The sequence below is a fragment of the Mchenga conophoros genome, linkage group LG1 (genome assembly GCF_057382185.1).
Source record: "Mchenga conophoros isolate Kocher_MC1m ecotype Shallow Benthic linkage group LG1, M_conophoros_male_GT1.1, whole genome shotgun sequence".
Taxonomy (NCBI): Eukaryota; Metazoa; Chordata; class Actinopteri; order Cichliformes; family Cichlidae; genus Mchenga; species Mchenga conophoros.
The window spans coordinates 1,791,179-1,813,852 of NC_140526.1; the positions used below are offsets into that span (position 1 = coordinate 1,791,179).

General features: G+C 49.9%; 1 protein-coding gene across 1 annotated transcript in view; it reads right to left on the bottom strand.

Annotated features, from left to right (window-relative positions):
- The window catches only part of ccdc102a (coiled-coil domain containing 102A), a 47,851-nt gene that overhangs the window by 7,324 nt on the left and 17,853 nt on the right, over positions 1 to 22,674 (bottom strand). The window contains exons 2-7 of the mRNA XM_085273078.1: positions 15,304 to 15,723; positions 14,634 to 15,026; positions 9,377 to 9,600; positions 8,839 to 8,947; positions 7,287 to 7,403; positions 6,648 to 6,857 (exon numbers count right to left, since the gene is read on the bottom strand). Of these exons, the coding sequence (XP_085129204.1) occupies positions 6,648 to 6,857; positions 7,287 to 7,403; positions 8,839 to 8,947; positions 9,377 to 9,600; positions 14,634 to 15,026; positions 15,304 to 15,723 (1,473 nt within the window). The remainder of the gene's footprint in view (positions 1 to 6,647; positions 6,858 to 7,286; positions 7,404 to 8,838; positions 8,948 to 9,376; positions 9,601 to 14,633; positions 15,027 to 15,303; positions 15,724 to 22,674) is intronic.

Consider the following 22,674-nt stretch of genomic DNA (forward strand, 5'->3'; position numbering starts at 1 on the left):
CCTTTATGTCCTCAGTGAGACGGCGCACGGACAGCAGTTTGATTGGAGGAGGAATTCAGGTCCAATCTGTTGTTCAAATAACGACAAATTCCTTCAGACTCTGCACACACACCTGCTCCCCTCCCCCCTCAGTCAGTATTTAAATGATGAATGGTGCACAAATACAAGTGCAAGCTCAGAGCCAGATCAAACAAAGAGAACGGATGATTAAAAGAGGGGGTGGGGTCTGGAGAGGAGGGAATGAGGAAGATGAAGAGTGGAGGGTGGTGACTGGAGAGGTGGTGTTTCACAGGTGAAGCATTAGAACAAAGACCAGTGCAGCCTGTCTGCGAGACAGTGGGACGAGGCAGAAGTCCAGGAGGTCAGAAACATGTCTGACATGACTGCTCTGCTTTGGCGAGCTCCTTACTGGTAACGTCTTTAAAAAGGGGCAACACAGTGCTTGCTTAGATGACACACTGCATATTTTCTTGGATTATTTTACCAGCAAAAACATTTCTGGAAGTGTTTAAACCCACAAATGATCTTTTCCATCCTCTCAAAGTCAGAAGGTTGGACGTCTGGAGTAAAGAGTTTGACGCTTCACATCTGCTTGTTTGGTCCTCCAACATAAATACGTCAGTAGATCTGTGAACACGTCCCAGTCAGGGACAGTCATCCTGGGAAACACCGGAGCTCAGCCACGCTCGAGCCGTGACGATGCTTCATGTATTAGTCTAAAAAACAGTAGCGCCTGTTTATGGATTATCATAAACTTTTCTGTGATAAACACCTGTGGGATAATCCCAGTGGATCTGTACCACAGGAACCACGGCAATGCTAACTGACCCTCCCAGAGCAGCTTTGCATGATTCACAGTCCAAAATAATCCTTCTGTACCTGATCCTCTGCGCAGCCCCTCAGTTCATCCTCCATCTGAAACCAGCTGTTTTAGCTCCTCCCGTTTTAAGACAACTTTCTTTTGATTGGTTGCCCCTCATAAACATGTTTGAGCAGTTGGTGGGTGGGGTTTCTACCCCCTCTCGGCGCCATCATCTGGATCCAAGGGTAGAAAAAACTGATAAACTGTGTCTTTAGATTAATCTGAGTTTCTGGCTCGCAGAGATTACTGCACATACAGCGAGCTCATTATTAGAAAGGTTGGACATGTTATCATCCAACACAGGAACAGGTCCGCTCGATCAGCTACAGATCAGTCTACAGCTGTCACTGTAACATTTAATGTCATGTAACCCCAGCTGTGCAGGGGTCACGCGGGCCTATAACCAGCTACCACCAGACATGAGATGGGTGTGGTCTCTGGCTCTGCTGCAATGGAGGGGTGGTACGATAAGCACATGGGGCGGTGCCGCGAGGTCGGAGGCGACAGGTGCCACTAATGAACTCTGCCCTTTTTCAGTGTCTGGGGTCGGGAAGGAGTGGTTTGTGTGGTGTGGGAAGGTGCTGGAAAGCTGGCATCCTGGTTGAATACAAAGTGCTGAAACAGTGGAAAACTGTGGGTCAAAATAAAAGTGCTGTAAGCAACAATCGCACGCTGTGTGGGTCCTGATCATCTCACAACAGGCTACAGCCTGGACAGTCTGTCACTCCTGTGGCCACTAACTGCATGTCTCCGGGAGCCGGAGTTCCCGAGAGAACCCACGCAAACTCCACACAGAGTGGACCCAGGACCTCTGTGCTGCCCGTACAGTTTCATATCCAGGAAAAAAATATAATCATATTTCCACGTTTAATGAAAATGATTTATTTAATAAAACATGGCTAAATTCAGGAGATAATTACACTCCGTGTGACGTTTCCCTCTCGATGAAGCTGGTCGGTGAGCTGGATCAGGTGATTCTCTGCCACGCCTCAGTGATGCTGCTGCATTTCTCACTCTGACACGTTCGGGGCAGAAAGCACAATAGAGGCCGAGCCGGGTTCTTGCTCCCCGAGCGCAGCTCACAGAGGTCTGATCGTTGGTTTGTGCTAATTTGCTGCTACATAAATAAAACTGAACTGTTTTCTCAATGATGACTTTCTGATACTGCGGAACAAACCTGCTTTTACACACGGCGAGACGTCCCTCGCCGCCTCCATCTTTCCTCATAAACACTGCTCTGTTATTAATAAAGAACCAGACCTGCGAACAGAATCTACAACGACACATCTCTAAAATCTTGCCCGTCCTTATTTCAGTTAACCGTGCTCAGTGTGAACTCAGTTAATTTACTGCAGGTGATTTAATTTTAATATCTGCGGCCAGAGAGGTTTGAGGACTTCCTGCTTTTATCTTTAGCAGGTCAGAGACCTCAATATCCCCCCAGCCTTATCATTTCCAGACGATGGCTGTCTGAGAGGGTGGAAGAAGAGGAGAGGACGGGGGAGGCAAGGGGGGAGGGGCGGGAAGTCCCTGACTCCATTAAACATGGATTACAGGACGGCGTATGAGCAGGAATGTTTGCCGTCCTTCAAATGTGTGTGAGTGCGTGTGTGTGTGTGCGTGAGAGTGTGTGCGTGAGAGTGTGTGTGTGTTCGTGTGTGTGTGTGTGCGTGAGAGTGTGTGTGTGAGAGTGTGTGTGTGAGAGTGTGTGTGTGTGCGTGAGAGTGTGTGTGTGTTCGTGTGTGTGTGTGTGCGTGAGAGTGTGTGTGTGAGAGTGTGTGTGTGAGAGTGTGTGCGTGTGCGTGAGAGTGTGTGCGTGTGTGTGTGTTACGCTGCGCTGCCTGTTAAATGTTTCTCCTTGACTGCAAAGACCCTGAAGTCTGCTGCTACATCTGCTCACAGAAAACAAAGACACACACACACACACACACACACACACACACACCCTTCCCCCTCTGTCATGCAGAATTTAGCATTAATTTAGACAGCAGTCCCACAGACGATGAAGAGGAGAATTGGTTTTATAACGAGGGCTGCCCGGGAGTCGTACAGTGGGGGAGGGGCTTGTGCGCGCTTCTCGGAGCGGTTTGGCGATATCGGCTCAATGAAACACAAAGAGGAAGAAAATGTGAAGAGACACAAAGAAAAGATGGAGCAGAAGGAAGTAAAATGAAAGGTTGGGAACAAAAATAGAGCAGCTCACCAATCAGATGCCTCGCTCTTATTTTGAAGGTCTAATCTCAATTAACCAGCAAACTCTGCCGTTTCCTGTCCCACGTTTTTTTATTAAATAGCTCGTTGAACAGGTCCTTGACAAAAGTCCACCAGGACAAACTTCTTTATCCTTCGGCCATCTTTTCCTCCTCTTCATCAGAGTCTTCCTCACAGACTACGAGTCAGCTTCAGCTCAAACAGTGTCTAATTATTATTCTGTCTGACTTCCTTTGATTCATTACGCTGAATCTTTACTGTGTGTGTGTGTGTGTGTGTGTGTGTGTGTGTGTGTGTGTGTGTGCGTGTGTGTGTGTGTGCGTGTGTGTGTGTTAAATGCAGCATTAAATCAGCCTGACATCTTCATAAATAACCCTGTGGGATGGGCGGTAATGGAGGCCACTTACACCGACAAACATGCACACACACTTCTGCCACCCACCCTGCTGCTTAATGAGGCCATTTAAAAGGACCAGAGATCATCTCACACGCACACACACACACGCACACACACACACGCGCACACACACACACACACACACACACGCACACACACACGCACACACACACACGCACACACACACACACACACACGCACACACACACACACACACACACACACGCACGCACGCACACACACACACACACACACACGCACACACACACGCACACACAGTCTGGACCTTGGACCACTGCGGCAGCTCCGTTGTTTGCTGCTGTGCTGGGATCGTCGTCCTGTCTGGTGCGAGCTGTGGGGCAGACGGCCTCACACTGAGCTCTCTGGTCTTTGACCTGTGTTTGAAGCATGAACCCGTCTCTCTCTCTCTCTGGTGGCCTTGTAATCATTCATTCCTGATGTTTCACTGACTGCTTACCCTCCTTGCAGACTTGTCCCTACAGGCCGTATCAAGTTTATTTGTGACATTTTGAGAAAAAACCTAAATGACCTCCTCACATGGAGACTGTTTATCCACTCACTGATCTTCTTCCAGATGTTTCTTTGATGCAGCATCCAGCCCCGCTGAACTCTGGGATGCACACCGTACGGCCTGACCTGACCTCAAACGACTCGACCGATTGAACCGCTGACAGCACGGGGAGGCTCGCCGTGTGACGCCATGCTCGTCGGCAGTAATGAAAGAGAAAATGAAAGCGTGGCCTCTGCTCTCTGTGTGGTTACTCTGACGTGTTTGCTGCCTGTTCGTTTTGTGTTTGTAGTTCTTTGATACTCAGAGTTTTGTATTCTGTCTTTTGGCATTTTTATCCTGGATCTTTACCTGTGATGGACGGTGTTTAGACTTATGTGTGATTCCTGGTTATTCAGTTCATTCCCAGAATCCTCTCATGTCTCGTCGATGTTACTTCCTGTTTTATTTTGATAGTCTCTTACTCTGTGTGTCTGCAGCCCGTCTAGGAGCCTGTTCGTGTTTGTCTGCTGTCTTGGAGCTCTGAAGCTGTTGAACTCTGACCTCTGTGTTTGGATGTTCACGGCCTTTTTCCTCGTTTGTGTTGTGCTGCCAGGATCAGATTTGTACTTTTTTCAGCCTCTCAGCCAAAACTTAAACGTGTTGGTGAAGCAGGAGTGTTTCCTGCCCCGGGAAGGTTCAGATGTTGCCTGATCATTGGTGCGATTGTTTCGCCCGAGTCTGACCTGTGAACTGCAGCAGCATCACACACTTTCACAGGAAGCTGAAAAAAATGGGCCTCAGCTCCGTGCGGAGGCGCGTACAGACCTCAGCACGTCTCTGATGAGCTATGAACCCACCTGAGCCCTCGGGTCACCTGGATCAGGCCACCTTTGCATGGACAGGTGACCTGATCACCTGGATCAGGCTTTCACTTCTTAATGTCACAGCTCCAGCTGTGCTCTGCTCCTCTTTAGGAAGTCTCACCTAAATTATTATTTTATTTCATTTCTGCTTCTTTTGCTGATTTCTGTTTGGGCGTTTAATAATTTGCTTTTTATTATCAGTTAATTGTATTTATCCTTGTGTTGGTTTGATCATTTTCAAAGACCTATGATTAGTTTTTGCTGGATTTCTTCTTCTTTCAGGAATTTAAATGATGAGTTTTTATTATCTTTGGTGTTTTCTGCTTGTTTTTTATCGCTGTTGCTGTTCTTTAGTATTTTATGAATTCATTTGGTTACAACTGTCAGCTGATTGGACGGTGGGGATGTCCACACAGGAAGTGATTCAGTCTGGTGAATCACTCCTCCCGCTGGAGGTCGCTTCAATAACTCGCTTCTAATATTTGGGAACAGTTCAAAAGTTTAACCCCGCCCACTTTGGGCCCACTGGCGTCAAAGTCGCTCCTGAAACCTCGTGACCACGGCACTTCCTTTAAACGCCGTTTCTTACCTCGCACCTCCGCCTACCTCTCCTCATCATCACGCCTCACTGTGATCAGGTGACTTATCTGTCACACACACACACACACATGGACAGTGTGTGTGTGTGTGTGTGTGTGTGTGTGTGTGTGTTTCAATCACTCGCCCTGTTTGTTGTTCGCTGTGCGGATCAATACTGTGGTTTTAACACTAAACACAAAACACAATCAATCTTTCTGTTTTTACACACACACACACACACACACACACACACACACACACACACACACACACACACACACACACGCACACACACACACGCTGTTCCTGAAAGACAAGGTCGGGGCACAAACACGTAGCGCGAGCTCATCGGTGTGCAGGAAACCAAACCTCCTGCACTTTCAACCTCGTTTGTGAATCAGTGGAAATGTGAGTGGCAGCAGCTGGTGGAAACGTCTCCTCTGTGTCGTCCACACAAACGTGGCATGAAGCCTGCAGCTGCTCTGCATGTGCAGCATGCGACCTGCGTCAGCTGCAGGGAAAGTAAGTAACGTGTAATCGTCGCAGGTGGAAGGCACCTGATGAGACTCGGGTTAACTCTGAGCTGCCACAGAAATTCTCTTTTTAACTCCTCACTTTATTTAACGAGCTGTGGGAGAGGCAGGATGAGCGTCGGGCGCTCAGAGGGCGTCTGACCTTAACGACCCCCTGACCTGAGGTTACAGGTACGCTGTTTCACCTGAATGAAACTTTCTCATCTTCCGCTTGAAGGAAATAAAAGCTGAAGTTTGTTAATCTTCTATTTTTTATCTGCAACCTTCGAAACGGGTTAAAGCTGATGAACCTGCTCGTCTCAGCTCGAGACCCCTCACCTTTCACCGTCTCAGCCCATGTACAAGTTTCTCCATCTGTATTATTGGATGTCAGTTAACCTGCATGTAACCATGACGACATGGACACCCCGTGACCCGGCGGCATCTCCCCCCTTCAGCAGGAGCTCAGACTGTCACGAGGTTTTGATTAGACTTGGTTTACTTCTGTGATTTCCTCGTTATTCAGCCGGCCGATGCCCGCCTCGGACCGAACGCCGCCCGTCTCTACATCTGTGGAGGGATTTCCACGGTGTCGTGAAATGAAGGAGCAAAAAACCTGACAGCTGTGCAGCGTGAGGGATGAGACCGTGGAGGAACACGCGAGGAAAAGGAAAGAAGAGAGGGAAGTAAGCACGCAGAAAGCCCCGCCCACCTTGTTCCTCTCGAACAGCTCGGTCTGGATGGCCTTCAGGTCGCTGTCGAGCGCGGAGGCGGCCTGCCGGCGCTGCTTGGCTAATTGCTCCTCCAGGTCTTCAACCTGAGCTCGCAGTTTCTTGTTGTCCCTCTCCAGGCCCAGCTTCTCGGTCTCCAGGCGCTCTCTACGCCCCCACTCTGCGGCGTTCTCCACCTGCAGCCGCTCCATCTGTAGGAAACACACGACACGCCTCAGATGGAGACAGGATTGACTGTACGGCGGCCCAAACATCCAGCTGTCAGTCAAAGAGGCCACACCCCTAATAATGCCCACTTTAGCCTTAAAATAACATAAACAGCTGTTCTGAAGCTACACTGCTATAGGCTGCTGGGGGATTCCCATGATGCACTGGGTGCTTCACTCACTGTGTGTTTATCCATCTGCATGTAATCATTAGTGATTATTCATGTCTGTCTCGGGGGGCCGCCCCTCCCTGAGTGCTTCTGCACCCACAAACTCACAGACTGTTTTTAGCAGTCTGACATTTTTCATCTGATTCTGATTGAAATTGTTTATAAATGTTAGCGACGTCCGTTCACGTCTCCCACGGCTTTTCTCGGGGTCGTGATTCCCGCGCGCTGCTGTCAGGTCCCTCACCTCAGCTCGTAGTTCGGCCAGCTTCTTGTCCATGCTGGTTCGAGCTCCCAGTTCGTCCTCCAAGTCCTCGGAGATGCGTCCCAGCTCGTCCTGGTGCATCTCCTTCAGCAGGTTCAGCTGCAGGATGAAGACATTGAACATTTAATCTTTCAGTGACTCTCAGGCTTTCATCGTTCAGGCTGATGTTAGAAATAAATCCACGTTTAAGCCGCCTGACATTTAATGTTATCTGGACGTTTTTCGGGGGAGGCGGCTGTTTCTTTAAAGCAGACACTGTGAGACGCTTCCTGTGATGTTGGAGGATCTGAAACAACATGCGTGGAGATAAGCGTGACCCCCCCGTCATATCTCCTTATCTCTGCCTCTCGTCTCATCCGCCTCCTCCAACCTGCAGCGCGATCCCGCTTTCATCTGCATCTTCTAACACGCTTATCTACGAACTCCGTCACCTTCATCATCATCTACACATCTCTCACATCTTCTGCCCCCCCACCCCCACTTTGCTGCTTTTATCTAACTCATGTTCATCAGACCTGCCGTCTGCGGAGCGGTGCTGCCCCCTAGTGGTTCGAAAGAGAGCTCGTCACACTCGGCTTTATGATTTGGACGCTGCTGAGCACAGCAGGCCTCCTGCAGCTGAAGACCTGCCGGGACATTTGAAGCGATCAGACTTCTTAGTAAAGTCATTTTAAGGTTTGAAAAGTTTATGACTCGTGATGACTGACGATCACTGCGCGATCAGCAGAGGCCACAGGTTTGAACACCAGAAATAAAAACATTCAAAGACCCGAAAATGTTCACACAAAAGCAAAACTGTGATCACTGAAATGTTTAAGAACTCCTGCTCTTCTTACATGTTCCTATTTATTTGTAACAGCTGCTGTTGTTGTTGTTATTTATGCTGAATTGAAGGTCAGCTGTGCACGTTAGCTGCGCCTGTCCTGTTGCATCAGTTGCTGTTTGACAGTAACTGATGTATAAAGAAGTAAAAACAGAAAATTCAAAGGGAACACGTCACAGACGCATGATGCTGTGCAGCTGCTGCACACCGAGTTTAATGAGCTGAAACAATCACGACCTGTGTTCATCGTCCTTTTGTCGTGAAATTCAAACGCCGTCCGCAGCTCTCACATTCAGCTCGTTTGCTGACTAAATGTTATGAACGCTAATTATTTGTGGACCGTCTGCGAGCGTCACGTGGACCAAACTGTGTGAAAATCTGAAGTGAGGAACATTTTCTATGAAATTCAAGCTGTAAGTCGAGCGCGTGTCTAACAGGAAGTCCCTGAGAATCACGCACTCCGGCTTCCTTCGTTGCACTTTTGATGTATTTGTCACGTTTGCTCCTTCTGCTTTCTTTCGGTTCGGCTGCTTTGCTCTGTCTTTGTCTTCTCGTTGTGCGACAGCAGGTCAGTGATCGATGAACCACGGAGCTCAGAGACACAAGCGCTCGTCTGTTAGCAGAAAAACAGTCAGAGCGCACGTTTAAAGAAGACGGACCGTCCCGCGAAGCAGCGTCCGCTGTGCTCAGGTGACCTGTGCTGTGCCTCACCTGTTTCAGAGCCTCCTGCTTGCTCTTGCTCAGCTCCTCGTACTTCAGTTTCCACTGACTGAGCTCAGCCTCGAGTCTCTCGATGCTCTTACTCAGAGCCAGCTTGTCTCTGCAGGGAAACAGACAGCACGAATGAATCACGCCACACTCCCCGCCACACCCACTCGTGCTAGAACAGAGTGATAAAATAACAGAAAATAAATGTAATGGCAGAAGACTTCCTGTTTCTGTACGATCTGTCGTGTGTTCGTGGTTTGTTTGCTTTCTTGTGCTTTCTCTGTGACCTTCACGTTCTTACAGTTTCAGAGTCGAGCCGACAGGTTTCTGTCTTTACAGATTTCTGATGGTGTGGAAACGATAACATAACTCGTAAAACGAGTTTCACATCTCTGGGTGCGATCGATAAAAAACATTACAGACAAGAAGGATTTCTATGGTGAAATGCTGATTTATGACTAGATTATGTTTCTCTGATGGTTCGACCTCGGGCTGTCCCTGCTGACAGAACCAGAAGTCGTGTTTTTCCCGCTTCTCTTACTCTCTCTCCTTCAGCAGGACTTTCTGGGACTCGTCCAGGCGAAGCTGCAGAGCGTTCAGTTTGCTCGAGTCCTCCTCCGCTGTGCCCGCGTCCTCCCACAGCTGTCGGCTGCGCTCCTGCCGGCGCAAGCCGGCTGGGTTGACGCCGCCGCGGCCATCCCAGGCCTCCTGAGCGTCGGCGCCCGGAGCTCGGGAGCGCAGCACTGAATCGAGCAGCTCCAGGTCCTGATGAAGAAGGAGACAAAGAGACCGGGAGGTCAGACGGTGACATGAAGGCTAAACCGCACACAGGTGGGAGAGACGGACACACGCTGGCAGGTAAAGACAGAGGGAGGGACGATGTGACAGACATGCTGTGTTTTACTCAGAGAACAAAGACTTGAAACATGTGGAACAGTTTCTGCAACCTGCTGTAAACTTTGACTTTTAGCTCAAATGAGTTTTTCAGCCCTGAACATGTGGATGTTTCCTCATGAAGTTATGAAGGAAAACAACATGAAAAAAAGCACCAAATCTGGACCCACCCAACTGGAATTTCTGAGGTTGCTGCCAGCGAACTCATTTTCACGCTGCGTGTTTTTAATGACCTTAACAGAAATAAAACTAAGCGTAGCGCTCGTCCTGCAGCACGCAGTAAATCTGTCCCCTGTGGCAGGCGGACAGCAAAGACCTCGTCCTTATTTCCTCCACAGAACAACCACTCGCCTCCCGCACGACCCAGAGTGCTCCCTCAAAAGTAAGGACATCCTGGCATCAAAGCTGAGACCATCGCAGGTGTTCGGAGATCAACTAAAGCAGCTGAGATTTACTGAAGTAAATGTGAGTGCAATCGATTGATCAATCGATATATCGATCACAGTGATAGACAGTTTAAACCGGGAGGTGCCGGCACTGAAGAGAGCAGGGAACCTGATTTATCAATGTCCTGCTGTCACGTCCAATCACAGGTTATGATTTTACTTCAGCAGATAAAAACTTTCATGCTTTGTTTTATTGATCAAGCGTCCAAAGGAAGTTCAGTCTGAGGCGTCACGATATCGTCACAACATCAGGTTTTCACAACACGATTATCAGCATCACAAATATTCATGCGACCATAATAAGCTATAGAAGAAATTGAAAAAAGAAAACAGCCTTCACCTTATTTAGCTTATGCACGAGCTGCTGAGACAGCAACACGTGTACTGCAGTAAGAACAGCTGTCGCTGACATGTGCAGCTTCTGTAGATAACAGAGGGTCAAACTGCAGAATCAACCGTCAGAGCTCCACTCGCGCCTGTGGGAACGCTTCCCTCTGACTGAGCAGGTTTGTTGTAGCAAGTCGAGAAACAGGAAGTGAAAACTTTTAGCAGGTGTTACCTTCCTGCCCCGCCTCCCTCAGCGGGTAACCCGGGGCTACAGTCACGTAGTGGCCACAATGAAGTGGACACGGCAGCTATCAAAGAGGAGCTGCTCGACAAAAAGACAACATTTGGAGATTAGTGTTTTAGTGCTGGTAGCGGTAATCTCGTTAAAATCACGTTAACGCCATAACTGCATTAAAGGGGCAAATCTCCGTTAACAAGTTACCGCGGATCGCCCCGTGCGTGGGGCTGGACGGCGTTAACGCGTTAATGAGCTAACCGCGCTAACGAGCTAACCGGGCTAACGCGTTGACGCCTAAAATCCTTTGATTTTCTCAAAAATCGACAGTGTGCCGTATGTATGAATTCTGGTTGTGTTTACTGACCTCGAACCGCGTTTATGTGCTGCACAGGCTCAGCAACAAATGTTTTAGTTGGACTTTGCTGAGCTACGAAGCTGCAGCGCTTGATGGATTGTTGGAGCATTACAGCTACCGAGGAGCCTGGCGGAGTGATACGTACTGTGCTTCAGCGTAATATCACCGTACTGTGTGTATAAGGGCCACAGATGCTTGTTTATGCTCAGCGTCTGTTAGTTTACATTTTGACTTCACAACTATGAGCTTTTCGTTATGCACAAAAACAACATTGTTTTATTTTATTTATGGAGCATTATTATTTAATGCTGATCATTTATTTCTGAGTACATCTGCGCTGTATGTTAATAAAGGTGCCCGTGTGAGATCTGGTACATTGTGACTAAGAACTCTCTTTTTGTTCTTAACTCTCTTTAAAAAAAATATCGAGATCTATATCGTATATCACCATCCAGCTAAAGAATATCCAGATATGAATTTTGGGTCGTATCGCCCAGCCCTACCACTGCTCTTCTGACTGAAAGCATAAAGATCACGACTCAGTCAAATGTCACTGTTTTCACTGCTCCAGTTTGGATCATTGTAGGATGACAGCAAACCCTCCAGTGTGGACGCAGTAACACCAACAGGACTGCATCGTCCAGACTCACGCGTGAGGAAAAGCGACACAAGGTCACGGAGCACGCTCTGTCCCAACACGTGGAAAACAGAGCTGCCACGCTGCCATTACAGGCGACGGCCAACAGAGGGCCCCGCTGCGCCGCTGTGGGTGAGACAAAGCCTGACATGTGGAAGCACTCAAAGAGGAGAACAATGGAAAGAGACAGGAAATGAGGCTGAGCTGTGTGAGAGCAGCAGCGAGCCACCGTTCCAAGACCACCTCTGCTGCCTGTTGACAGACACATAATCACGGTTTACATGCAGCCCTGCAGCCCAAACATGTGTGCGGAGAAACACAGGGACCCACCGCCGCTGCAAACAGCAGACAAACCGCAGAAATCCGGCGTTTGATTGCAGCCTTCGGTTTGTTCACGTCAGCTCAGATTCAAGTTTAATGAACTCAAACCTGCACGGATGGATGCAACAACGCTCGGGAAGGCTGCGGCGCTTTAACGACGCTCTGATGATCGCTCGGAGGCCAAAGCGGCCAGAAACATCCCCGGCGTGTTTCACGCTGCAGGCCAGATCTGTCCCGCTCATCGTTTCGGGTTCTGTAACGCTGCAGTTCGTTCAGGTCTGCCGCTTTCCACGCACCGCCAGATTTCACAGTAGAAAGCTGGACGGCAGGGTGCAGGTGAAGCACCGCATCGACCTCCGCCTGCGCTGAAGCTCATGAGTAAAATTCCCTTCCTGTCCCTGGGTTTGATGACTCTCACACATAAAAACTAAAGACCCGACACCAGAACTTTCTACTGAAGCAGCCAATCAGATGTTAGTGCAGACTGAAGGTCGCCGCTGTCTCCAGTGGAAGTGGGCCCTTGCCCACGGCAGAGAGTTGCTGTCGAGAATAAAACGAGAAGCAGAATGATTTAAACGTGACCGCAGGGGAACATCCCCCAGCTGCTGAGAGGATGTGTCGGGCCTATTTTAGTCACATGATTCATCACCTCTGATACTACAGGTGCAGGTCACGGATAAAACCGAGCAGCACTTTCAGAACTCAACCGAAAGCCAAAGAGACTTGTGGCACTGGATGAAGCCGTCTCTAAATCATACAGTGTGACGGCGCTCTCTCTCAATGATAATGGACATCCACCCATTTTTGACCCGAGAGAGGCTCACAGGCTGGTCCACACATCCAGCCTGTCGGGGATCCCGAGGTGATCCCAGGCCAGGAGGAGACGTACACCCAGGAGTCTCTGACTGATCCCGGTCTACCCTGCAGCCTCTGCCCAGCAGGAAGTGTCCACACCAGCCTCCAAAGAACGACGCCTTATATTCCCGAGGAGACTGGTTCACGTCAGCATGAAGCAGCACTTCCAGGTACCATCTTTAAAGCCAGTGTTGCACTTTCAGCATCCCTGAGGACCCGAGGGTCCGCTGAGGTCAGAGTGATGGAGACTTAACCAATCCCTCTGGTTTGGTGCCTGATGTGACGAGCAAGTACCAAAAGGAGCCAGGTGAGGTTGTTCTGGCATCTGATCAGGATTTCTGGAGGTTTTGCAGGTATTCCCAGCTGAGAGGAGTCCTCAGGGTAGAACTCACTGATGATATGTTTACTCTAACCTTCCCCTGGAAGCAGCTCGGGATCCCCCGGGACAGAAGGACAGACGGTGTGTCGAGGTTCCTGCGTCACCCTCCAGTCTGTATTCCATGTAAACACTACATTCGGGGGGCACCAGCACAGACAGACAGCTTCTGTTTCCTCTGCTCCTGGATTTCAGTGTAAGAACTCACAGCCAATGGATGCAAAACTCCCGCGAGACCGCTCCAGTCGATTCCAGGCCGAGGAATCAACTGAAACAGGAAATCATGCTGAGAAATTCCCAAAGGGAATGTTTTGGGAAAGACGGGAATACACCCTGACCATCGAACGATCCCCGGGAGCCTGGAGAGAGCGCTTTCAGTGCCACAGAAGTAATTTTACAATAACATGAACTACAGAACACAGTCATGGTGTTTTCATGGTGCAATAAACAGCATTAGCTGCAGTCCTGCAGCGCAGCAGCTGTTGATGCTGTTGCACGTGTGGCTGACTCGTTTTTAGCCCATTACAGTTTTTGTTGCGGTCGCGTTTTCATTCTTCTGTTTTTATTGGGCAGAATAAAGCCTGAGCGTTACATCGGCCTCCAGAAACAAAGCAGCTCCACAGAGTCAATGAAAGGCTGAATCATGTTTGTCCTCATGGGAGCGACGGCAGAGACGGCAGACAGCGTCCTCTGGAGACACGGCGTGATTTGTGTTCACGTGCACAGGCAGAGGGTAGCTGTACCTCCTAAATAGGACACACACACACACACACACACACCTCTGGTGCTATAACACGGGTGTATTTTATCATGGTGGAGACAGCAGCCCGAGTGGCCTACATTCACGGATCACGTGTAGCAGCCGAGGATGCGAGCGCACCGATGTGAAGGAGGCGGGCGTTAAACCACCTTCACTCATTCATCTCTCCAACAGCTGAACGTTGGTCTCAGGTTTAACTTTCAGTCACCGTTTTACTAAACTCAGCTGAATCCTGTTCAGACCCACTCAGACTTCATTTCTTTTCTACGTACTTTTATTTACTTATTTTTCACGTTGCTACCTGCTGGGTCGGGACTCACTGATGTCCATGGATGAACCATCATCAGATCCTTCATGTGCACCAAGCACCAACCTTAAAATGCCCCCCCCGATCAGTCTAATGATTGCATCATTTGTTTCAGGTCGCATGAGCCCCGAGTTTGTCAGAGCTGCATCCTGCAGATGTTTCATTTAAATGCACAAAGGTAAAACCAAAGTTTGCAGAGGTTAAAGGTCAGGACCTCGTGTGGAAGAAATTCAATCTGAAACCAAAACCAGGAAGAAGAACGCCAGCTGAGAGCACGCTCACCTTCTGACCCGTCTTCTGCCTATCCAAGTCCATGTCCCTCACCGGTTCTGGTTCTGGAGATCCCGGCGGTCCCTCTGCCGCCCTGTCCAGCTTCACGTCGCCGTGGACCTGAGAGGAAGAGGAGGATGACGCCGGGGAGGAAGGGGGGATGGACGGCGAGGATGACGAGGAAGCGCCGCGGGGGTGCGCGGGTGAGGAGGAGGGGGATGTGGCGGACAGAGGCGGGGCCGCGTGGTCGCCGCGGAGGCGCAGCGTCTCCTGCCGTAGCGTCTCGTTCTCCGAGGCGAGCTCCTGCCGCTCGCGCCGGATGCCGGTCAGCTCCTTGGTGAGGGTGTCCAGCCGCTGCCTGAGCTGACGGACCTCGTCGCGCGCTCGGTTACGCTCCGCACGAACCTGGAAACAAAGACGACGACTGACTGAGCAGGCGGGTTGTCAAACCTCTTTATAGGACATCATCTAAAACACCTCAGCGACTGTATCACATTATTATTAATAATATTATTTCTCCGTACAGGCTCACAGTGGATCGATATCACAGAAATGTTATTTCTGCTCATCTGTAGCTCCATAGCTGAGCCTTTCTTTCAGATACTGAAGCACATCCCCACCTAGAGCCCCACCCAGCCCGGTCTCCACCCTGCTCCGTGCCACTGAGCTACATTTCTCCCACCTTGCTCCACTTCTCCCTCCAGTTGGCGGTGCAGTCCGACCACCACCTCATGGTCTTCTCCATCTGGGCGGCCCTGGCCCGAGCCTCCTCCAGCTCCCTGAGCCTCAGCTCCTCCCTGCTCTCCCAGTCGGCTCCGGCTGCCTCGCCCATGGCCCCGAGGGAGCCGAGCCCGAGGCCCCCCAGGCCGGGCGACAGCAGCAGCGGGGGGCTGGAGCTGGGCGTTCCTCCCGTGGGGCTGGGGGTGTGGGTGAGGCTGTCCGGGGAGCGGACGCCCCGGTCGGATCCCAGACCCAAGCTGCACAGCAGGCCGCCGCCGGCCTGCTTGCCGCCGTCGGACAGGTGGGGGCTGGGAGTGTGGTTCATGGTGGAGGCGACGGGGTGGACGAGGACGCCGAGAATCAGGAGAGCATCGTCCTCACCCTGGAGACAGAAACACAGAAAGAGAGCGCTATGAGAAAGAGACAAAACAAAAACATAATATAAACCTAAAAATACAAATTTAATAACATAAGAAGTATTAAAAACCATAAAAATCGTTTGTTTTGTTTGTTTTATGTTTCCCCCCACTGTGAGTAACTTGTATTGTTGTACATGTTGTATAAATAAGAAAACCCATAAAAATAAAGAAATAAAGAAAACAAACAAACAGACGGGGACGACGGCAGCCCGGACCACCGCCGTGATGGTCGTCCACTCACAGCCTTTCAAAGCTCCCAATCAAAGTCTCTGCTGGCTCTAGTTTTCCTGTGAGCCCGGCGCAGTAAAGGTGGAGCGAGGCGTTACTTGGACACCTGGTGGACTCTGATCGTTTCCTGCTGGCGTTCCAATAATCGCTCGGATTCGATGTGTGTCAGTATTTTTCTTGAAGGGTCTAAATGAAACACATTCGTGCTGTAACGGCTGAACGTTATCTCGGCTGTCAGTGCCAGCTTGGGTTATGAAAAGCTGGCTGTGGTGAAGCTGGTCTCAGACGCCGGGCCAAGAAAAGCTCCGGTCCTTCCTGCCCCCTCGCTCAGCCCCCGCCTCCGCCGCCCTCCCCGCTCCAGAGGAAGTTTCCGAGGAGCTGTGGGACTGTGGGAACAAGTCTGAGCGAGGCAGCAGAGCAGGAGAGGAAATGAAGCAGGTTTAGCTTCAGCAGCTGGGGGCTCAGCGGAGGGTAAAACCACTAACACACCCTCTGCTGTTGCCCCGTTTGCACAGGTAACATGTTGGACCTCCAAAGGTAAACTGACAGCTTTCAGGCAGTGCACGCCATCAGCCCAGGAAGTTAATCACGTGCACGAGTGTAGTTAGTGTAAAAATAACCAGCTGGGCTGGAAACCTCATGGTGTCTGAACAGCCACATTAAAGACGGCAGCTCGCTCCGGCAGATTCAACATGTCCACGACATCCTTCCCTTATTTGGCTCCACCCACTCTGACATCATGACTCAGGCTACAGGGTCACATGGTCTGTCATGCGCTGTCAGCAGGGGCCAGTGTCACAAACATGTTTGTTGTTGTGCTTTGGTTGAACTCCTGAGAGGACAGGACGCTGAAAACTGCCGTGCCCTCCTCCTGCAGGTTAATGACGCCGCTCGTGCTCCTCTTCCTGTCCAAGTCAGCTTTTAAACCAATCAGCATTCTACGTGCGCGTGGTGACATCACTGTCGACCTGCACGCATTTGTTGCTTTCCCGAAACCGTGCACTGCAGGTAGCACAAACTCAAGATTTCCCAGTGAGACCATGAGGGTGTTCACACGCAGGAGGCGGAGTTTGCAGCATCTGACCAATCAGAAACACGGACGGGCTGCAGGTAGCACAGCATCGATCAAACGACTTGGGTTCCTCTTTGTGTTCACGCGATTTTCAGAAAACTTGACCTCTGACCTCGTCCTTCAGTAACAGACAAAGAAAAAGGACGAACAGTTAAAGTGAGGAGAGAAAAGCAGAAGCAGCTGAGGCCGAGGTCACTGAGAACATTTCAGGAGACGACCTCTGTCACCAGCCTTTTACAGCCGAGCGCTAAAAAAACGACGATTTATGAAAAGCACACGGCTGTTTCTCACAATAACGCAAAAATAAAATGTCTGAGATGATGTTGTGAGTCACAGATCAGAACTAAGACTTGAAGAGTTCTTCATCGCTCTTCGTCCTTTTGCTCCATTCGCCCTTCAGCCGGAGGCTGTGCGATTAATCAGCTGGAATTCTGGCTTTGGCTGATTATTGGAACAAGATAAGTGAGGTATGAGATTATTTGGCTCCTCTTTCCTTTCATCTATAAAACTCTGACTTCACTCGTTTCACTCAGCTCACACTGTGTTTGTTATACTTAAATTACCACTTAATTAAAACATGACGTTCAACTTCTCTCGAAACATAAATGAATCCTCTTCCATCCTGAGTGTTTGAAGGCTTCAGTGAAACCATGTCAGTCCTGACAGCGGACCTCGAACCCGAGTCTGACATGGTTTAACCCGGAGGGCGCGTCGAGGCGGAGCTCTGCTGCGACCTGAGGGCTCCTCGTCCTCCCTCAGCGCCGAGTGTCTGCCATTTCACAGATGACCACAGCGGGCTGGACTCTGCTACGCTTGTCTCACTGCTGATGTGCAAACACGAAGCGCTGTCCTCAAACGCGACATCAGCTACACAACACAACAAAACGACTCCCTCCAGGTACACCGACGACAGCAGAAACACCGACTTGATCCGGTTCAGCAGACGGCTCATAGTGGACTACAGGTGTGCGCGGTTAATGACTGTGACTGACGGTGCAGTCTGGTTGGAGCAGGGACTGAGGGACCAGCCCAATCAGCCACGGCAGGAGTCAGAGGGCGGGACAGGGGGAGTGGAGCCCGCGGTCTTGGACGGGACTCAAACGCAGCAACGTGAACATGAAGTTTGCACCGAGCGGACAACACGACTGACTACAAACACAAACATGATCTCAGGACCGTGATATGTGCGCAGTAACCTCCACCTCCCAGCGTCATGGACTTCAAACTATGACACGCGTGACTTTAGTTTTGATTCTGTGGAAGAAGAAAAAGGCCAAAGAGAACAAAGAGGAGCTCATTGATCTCTCCATCGTCCACAGCAGCAGTGAAACACTGTGTCCAAGCACAAGAAACACAAGACTGAAAACTGAGCAGATTTGACTCTTTCACTAACAATCCTCCTAAAATGAGCCATGAAAGAGATGAGCAGCCGGCTAAACACGAGTCCAACATCCACACTGCAAAATAAACAAAGAGCAACGAGGCAGGAAAGCTGCAGTTTCCCATCTCTGCCCCCGATAAGCTGCATCGCTAAATCCCTCGCCGACACTCATCCAGCGCCTCCAGTCCCAAATCTCATCCCCCAGCTCACCTCCCAGTCAAACAGCAAACCCAGCAGTGCACTCAGGAAAAACCAGAATCTGGGTCGAAGTGTGGGAGAGGAAGACTAACGAGAGGAGGAAGAGGAGGGTCAGGAAGACGAACGGCAGAAAGAGAAGCAGACGGAAATCAAACAGACGAGAGCGAGGACGCAGGCTGCCGAGCACGGGCTGAACGCGAGACGTGAACGAGAGGAAAACCTCCTGCACAAACACACGCACACACACGCACACACACACACACACGCACACACACACACGCACGCACACACACACACGCACGCACACACGCGCGCACACACACACACACACACACACACGCGCGCACACACGCACACACACACACACACACGCACACACACGCACACACACACACACACACACACACACGCACACACACGCGCGCACACGCACACACACGCACACACACACACACGCGCACACACGCACACACACACGCACACACACACGCGCGCGCGCGCACACACGCGCACACACACGCACACACACACACACACACACACACACACGCACACACACACACGCGCGCGCACACACACACGCACACACACACACACAGCCAAGTTCCCAGCTAATGCTGTGTTGTTTGGTATCCACAGTCTGTGCAGGAGCATCATACAGACTCAGTAACATCCAATTACAGTCACAAAGTTTCACCAAAACTGGAGCTCCGCCTCCTTGGACGGTGTGTTAGTGCAGTGACCTCACAGCAGCCATATTATTGGTCACATGACGTCATTAAAATGCTCCAACAGCACAAACACGGTGCAGAGCTCCAGCTCAGGTGAAGCTTTATTAAGTTGTACCTTCATAATGTTTCACAGTGTCACTGAATGTTCATGCATTCATGCCAAAGATGTATACATGATGTTCTACTGGTTCATCCAATCACGTTCATTCACTCCCGGGTGTCGTCATCAGGCTGTGGGAAGCGTTAATGTTTCCATGGATGCAGGTTAAAGTTCCAGAGCTCTGATGTGCAGAAACAGACAGAAATGATTGAACCCATGAATCATTTAAAATCTTCATCCTCTCTGTGCCATCAGTCTGGCCAGAAACTCATTAATCGGCAGATTCGTGAGTTCAGCTCGTGTCCAAACCACCAAAATAAAAGACCCTGAACAATAATCAGAGTAAAAATGCACAAATGTAGAAATTCATTCAAACATTTAAAAGGCACAAACACAAAGCTAATGATCTCCTCGGGCACATTTAAAGCAGCTCATCCCTCTCCCCCCAAACAAACGAGCACAAATCTCACACACCAGTCTCCTTATCACATACAACCATAAATCATCTCTGGCAGCAGTTTGCAAGGTTAAAGTTCAGCTGTCTGTCAAGTAATCCCTGAAAGGTCCCTGAAAGGTTCAGGGCAAGCATGGAGACAGCTGACGGACCAGCACTGTGCAAAAGCTTAGGAAAGCAGAGGTGTGACTGAGTGTGTTTGTGCTGCTGAGCAGCGAATCGACTCATCCCGACAGTTAAACTGGCTCCAACCAAATTCCGCGTCAGTCATCAGTAATGAGACACCGCCGGGATGAAGCAGCTGCAGGGCAGCGAGGACAGAGACGGTGAGGAGGACTCCGACCGGAGCAGCAGCCGGGATCAGCACCTCACACTGCTCGGCTCCAGCCGACCCCTCATCAAACTCGTACGCAGCATCCGTGCACATAAAAACGTTTCGAGGTCAGTAAACACAACCAGAACTCATACACAGGGCACACGGGATTATAAGGGGCTCGGTTTTTTTGGTAAATATCACCTGGGACTATTTGGTGCTGGAAACTTTTCCTTTGGACTTGGAGCTGGCTAAAACCTCTTTGGGTGGGGGTGCAAACATTCCTCCATGCAGGAAAAACCCTGCACACACACACACACACACACACACACACACACACACACACACAGCTGATTTATACTCTGCTCCTGGATGAGTTAGGAGGAGGAGGAGTGCACCTTTGTGTGTACAGCTGACAGGAACGAGCACATCGATCGGTTTCCATCCGCGCAGGAACGTGTCAGTGCTGCTCACCGGCAGCCTGCACTGACTTGCAGCTCCATCCTTTCACCAGCCTGCTACAGCTTCTCTCCACCCCTGTGTGGAGTTGTTTATCTTTACCCATCTATCCGATCATGGTGTGACAGTGTGAACGGCACAAATCCGATATTTTCAAATCTGATCTGGGTCACTTTCGTATGTGGTGCTGAATCCAATACATTTAGAAAGCTGCTGTTTGATGGTCACGTTGCATTAAATCCGTCTTTTACGTCACTGACACAAGACAGACGCCGATTATCAGCGCTGGAGAAGACATCGCGAACGCTTCCTGGCCATCCAGTGTAGATGTCAGTGAAACTGTTGGGAAGACAACGTGAACATTTTATTTGTTCTGTATAATCTGCAGATTCTGACAGAAATCTGCAGCTTTCCTTTGCAGAAACATGAAGCTCTAAAAGCTGCAGTTCCTCTCACGTCCAGCAGAGGCAGCAGTGAGTCAGTCCCCGTAGACCCCCATGTCCAAACTTTACAGCAGAAACTGGTCTCTGTGGATCTTTCCCTCCTTCATAATAACATGCATTAGGGGCGTGGCCTCTCTGACTGACAGGTGGATGGTGACACAGGCGGCTGTAGCTGCTAGCTGTCTGCTAGCTTCACCTGAACTGGACCTCTGAGCTGTGTTTGTGCTGTTGGAGCCTTTTAATGACATCATGTGACCAATAACATGGCTGCTGTGAGGTCACTGCACTAACAGACCGACCAAGAAGCCTGAGATCTAATTTAGTTTGTGAAATCTGAGGATTTAATTGGATACTGCCATATTGTCTGTGGATGGAAAATAAAAAATAGCTGAGGCCGAGGGTCAAAGAGTGAGTTTGTCTATTCATCCATCAATTCTTTCGTGTTTTTTAATAATTTAATAAACCTGTTTAACATGTTTACTCCACAAATACAGCAAACAGTAAATCCTCCGTGTTTTACTACTGACTCCATCTTTAGGGTTAGAAAAACAAACTCGTGGCTTATTTCTGTCAATAGAGACACAATGAAAGGCGATACAGAGAGTAAACTGTGTACAGGCAGTACAACAAATGCTCACAGCAGTAAGTATTACTTACGTAACTGCAAACAGCTGACATTGCTTATTAGCGCACATGCATTCCCATCTAAGTCGTTGGCGGGCTCCTGAGCTGCAAATCCACGCCAACCTATCAGGTTACACCACGTTCAGTGAGGAAAGACGTCTTTCGGCGTCTCTTTCAGGAGTGCCGTTTAGCAGCATCAACACTGTAAACAAAGCGCTTCCTGTTTCTGTCACCGTCAGCTTCTCCAGCCAGCACGGTGACGGATGTCTCTGAGCGAGTAATCAAGCCTCCGTTTATTTTGGATCAGCTGATCGTTAAACTGATGGATGAGGCCGCGGTGCGCGAAGCTCAGCGACGACGCTGCACGAGTACAGAGAGCCGGAGCGCTTTCACTGAAATGTACTGACGACTTCAAGTGAACACAAACTTTACTGACACTTTGTTGTATGGAGGGAAAACCGATGACGGATTAATTTGGACTATTTGATTATTAACGCGTCTCTCACGAGTCCCCAAAGATTACAGCAGTAAATGAGACCACACGTTCCCACGCCTGTTTGACACTGGAGTCGGTGTGTGAGGCGTTCCTGAGCTCTGCTGAGATCCTTCCTAAAGCCACTGGGCGAGATCCCAAAATCCATCCCAACCTCCAGGAGCCTGTAGAAGCACGTCTGGATCCCAAACTCTAAAGCTGAGGCCTCAACATGCCCAACAAACCCACAGGAATACCCTCGTGTTTGCAGCCTGACGTTAATCTCTAAACTGAAGACGCTGAAGCTCCAGCAACACCAGCAGATGAACCAGTTTCTCCACCTGCTGCAGCTCTCTGGGATCATCTCTGATGGTGGAGTTAATTAATCAGTGTGACTCCTGGGAAAGTGTAGAAGTGCAAACTGGGCGGGTTAAACTTT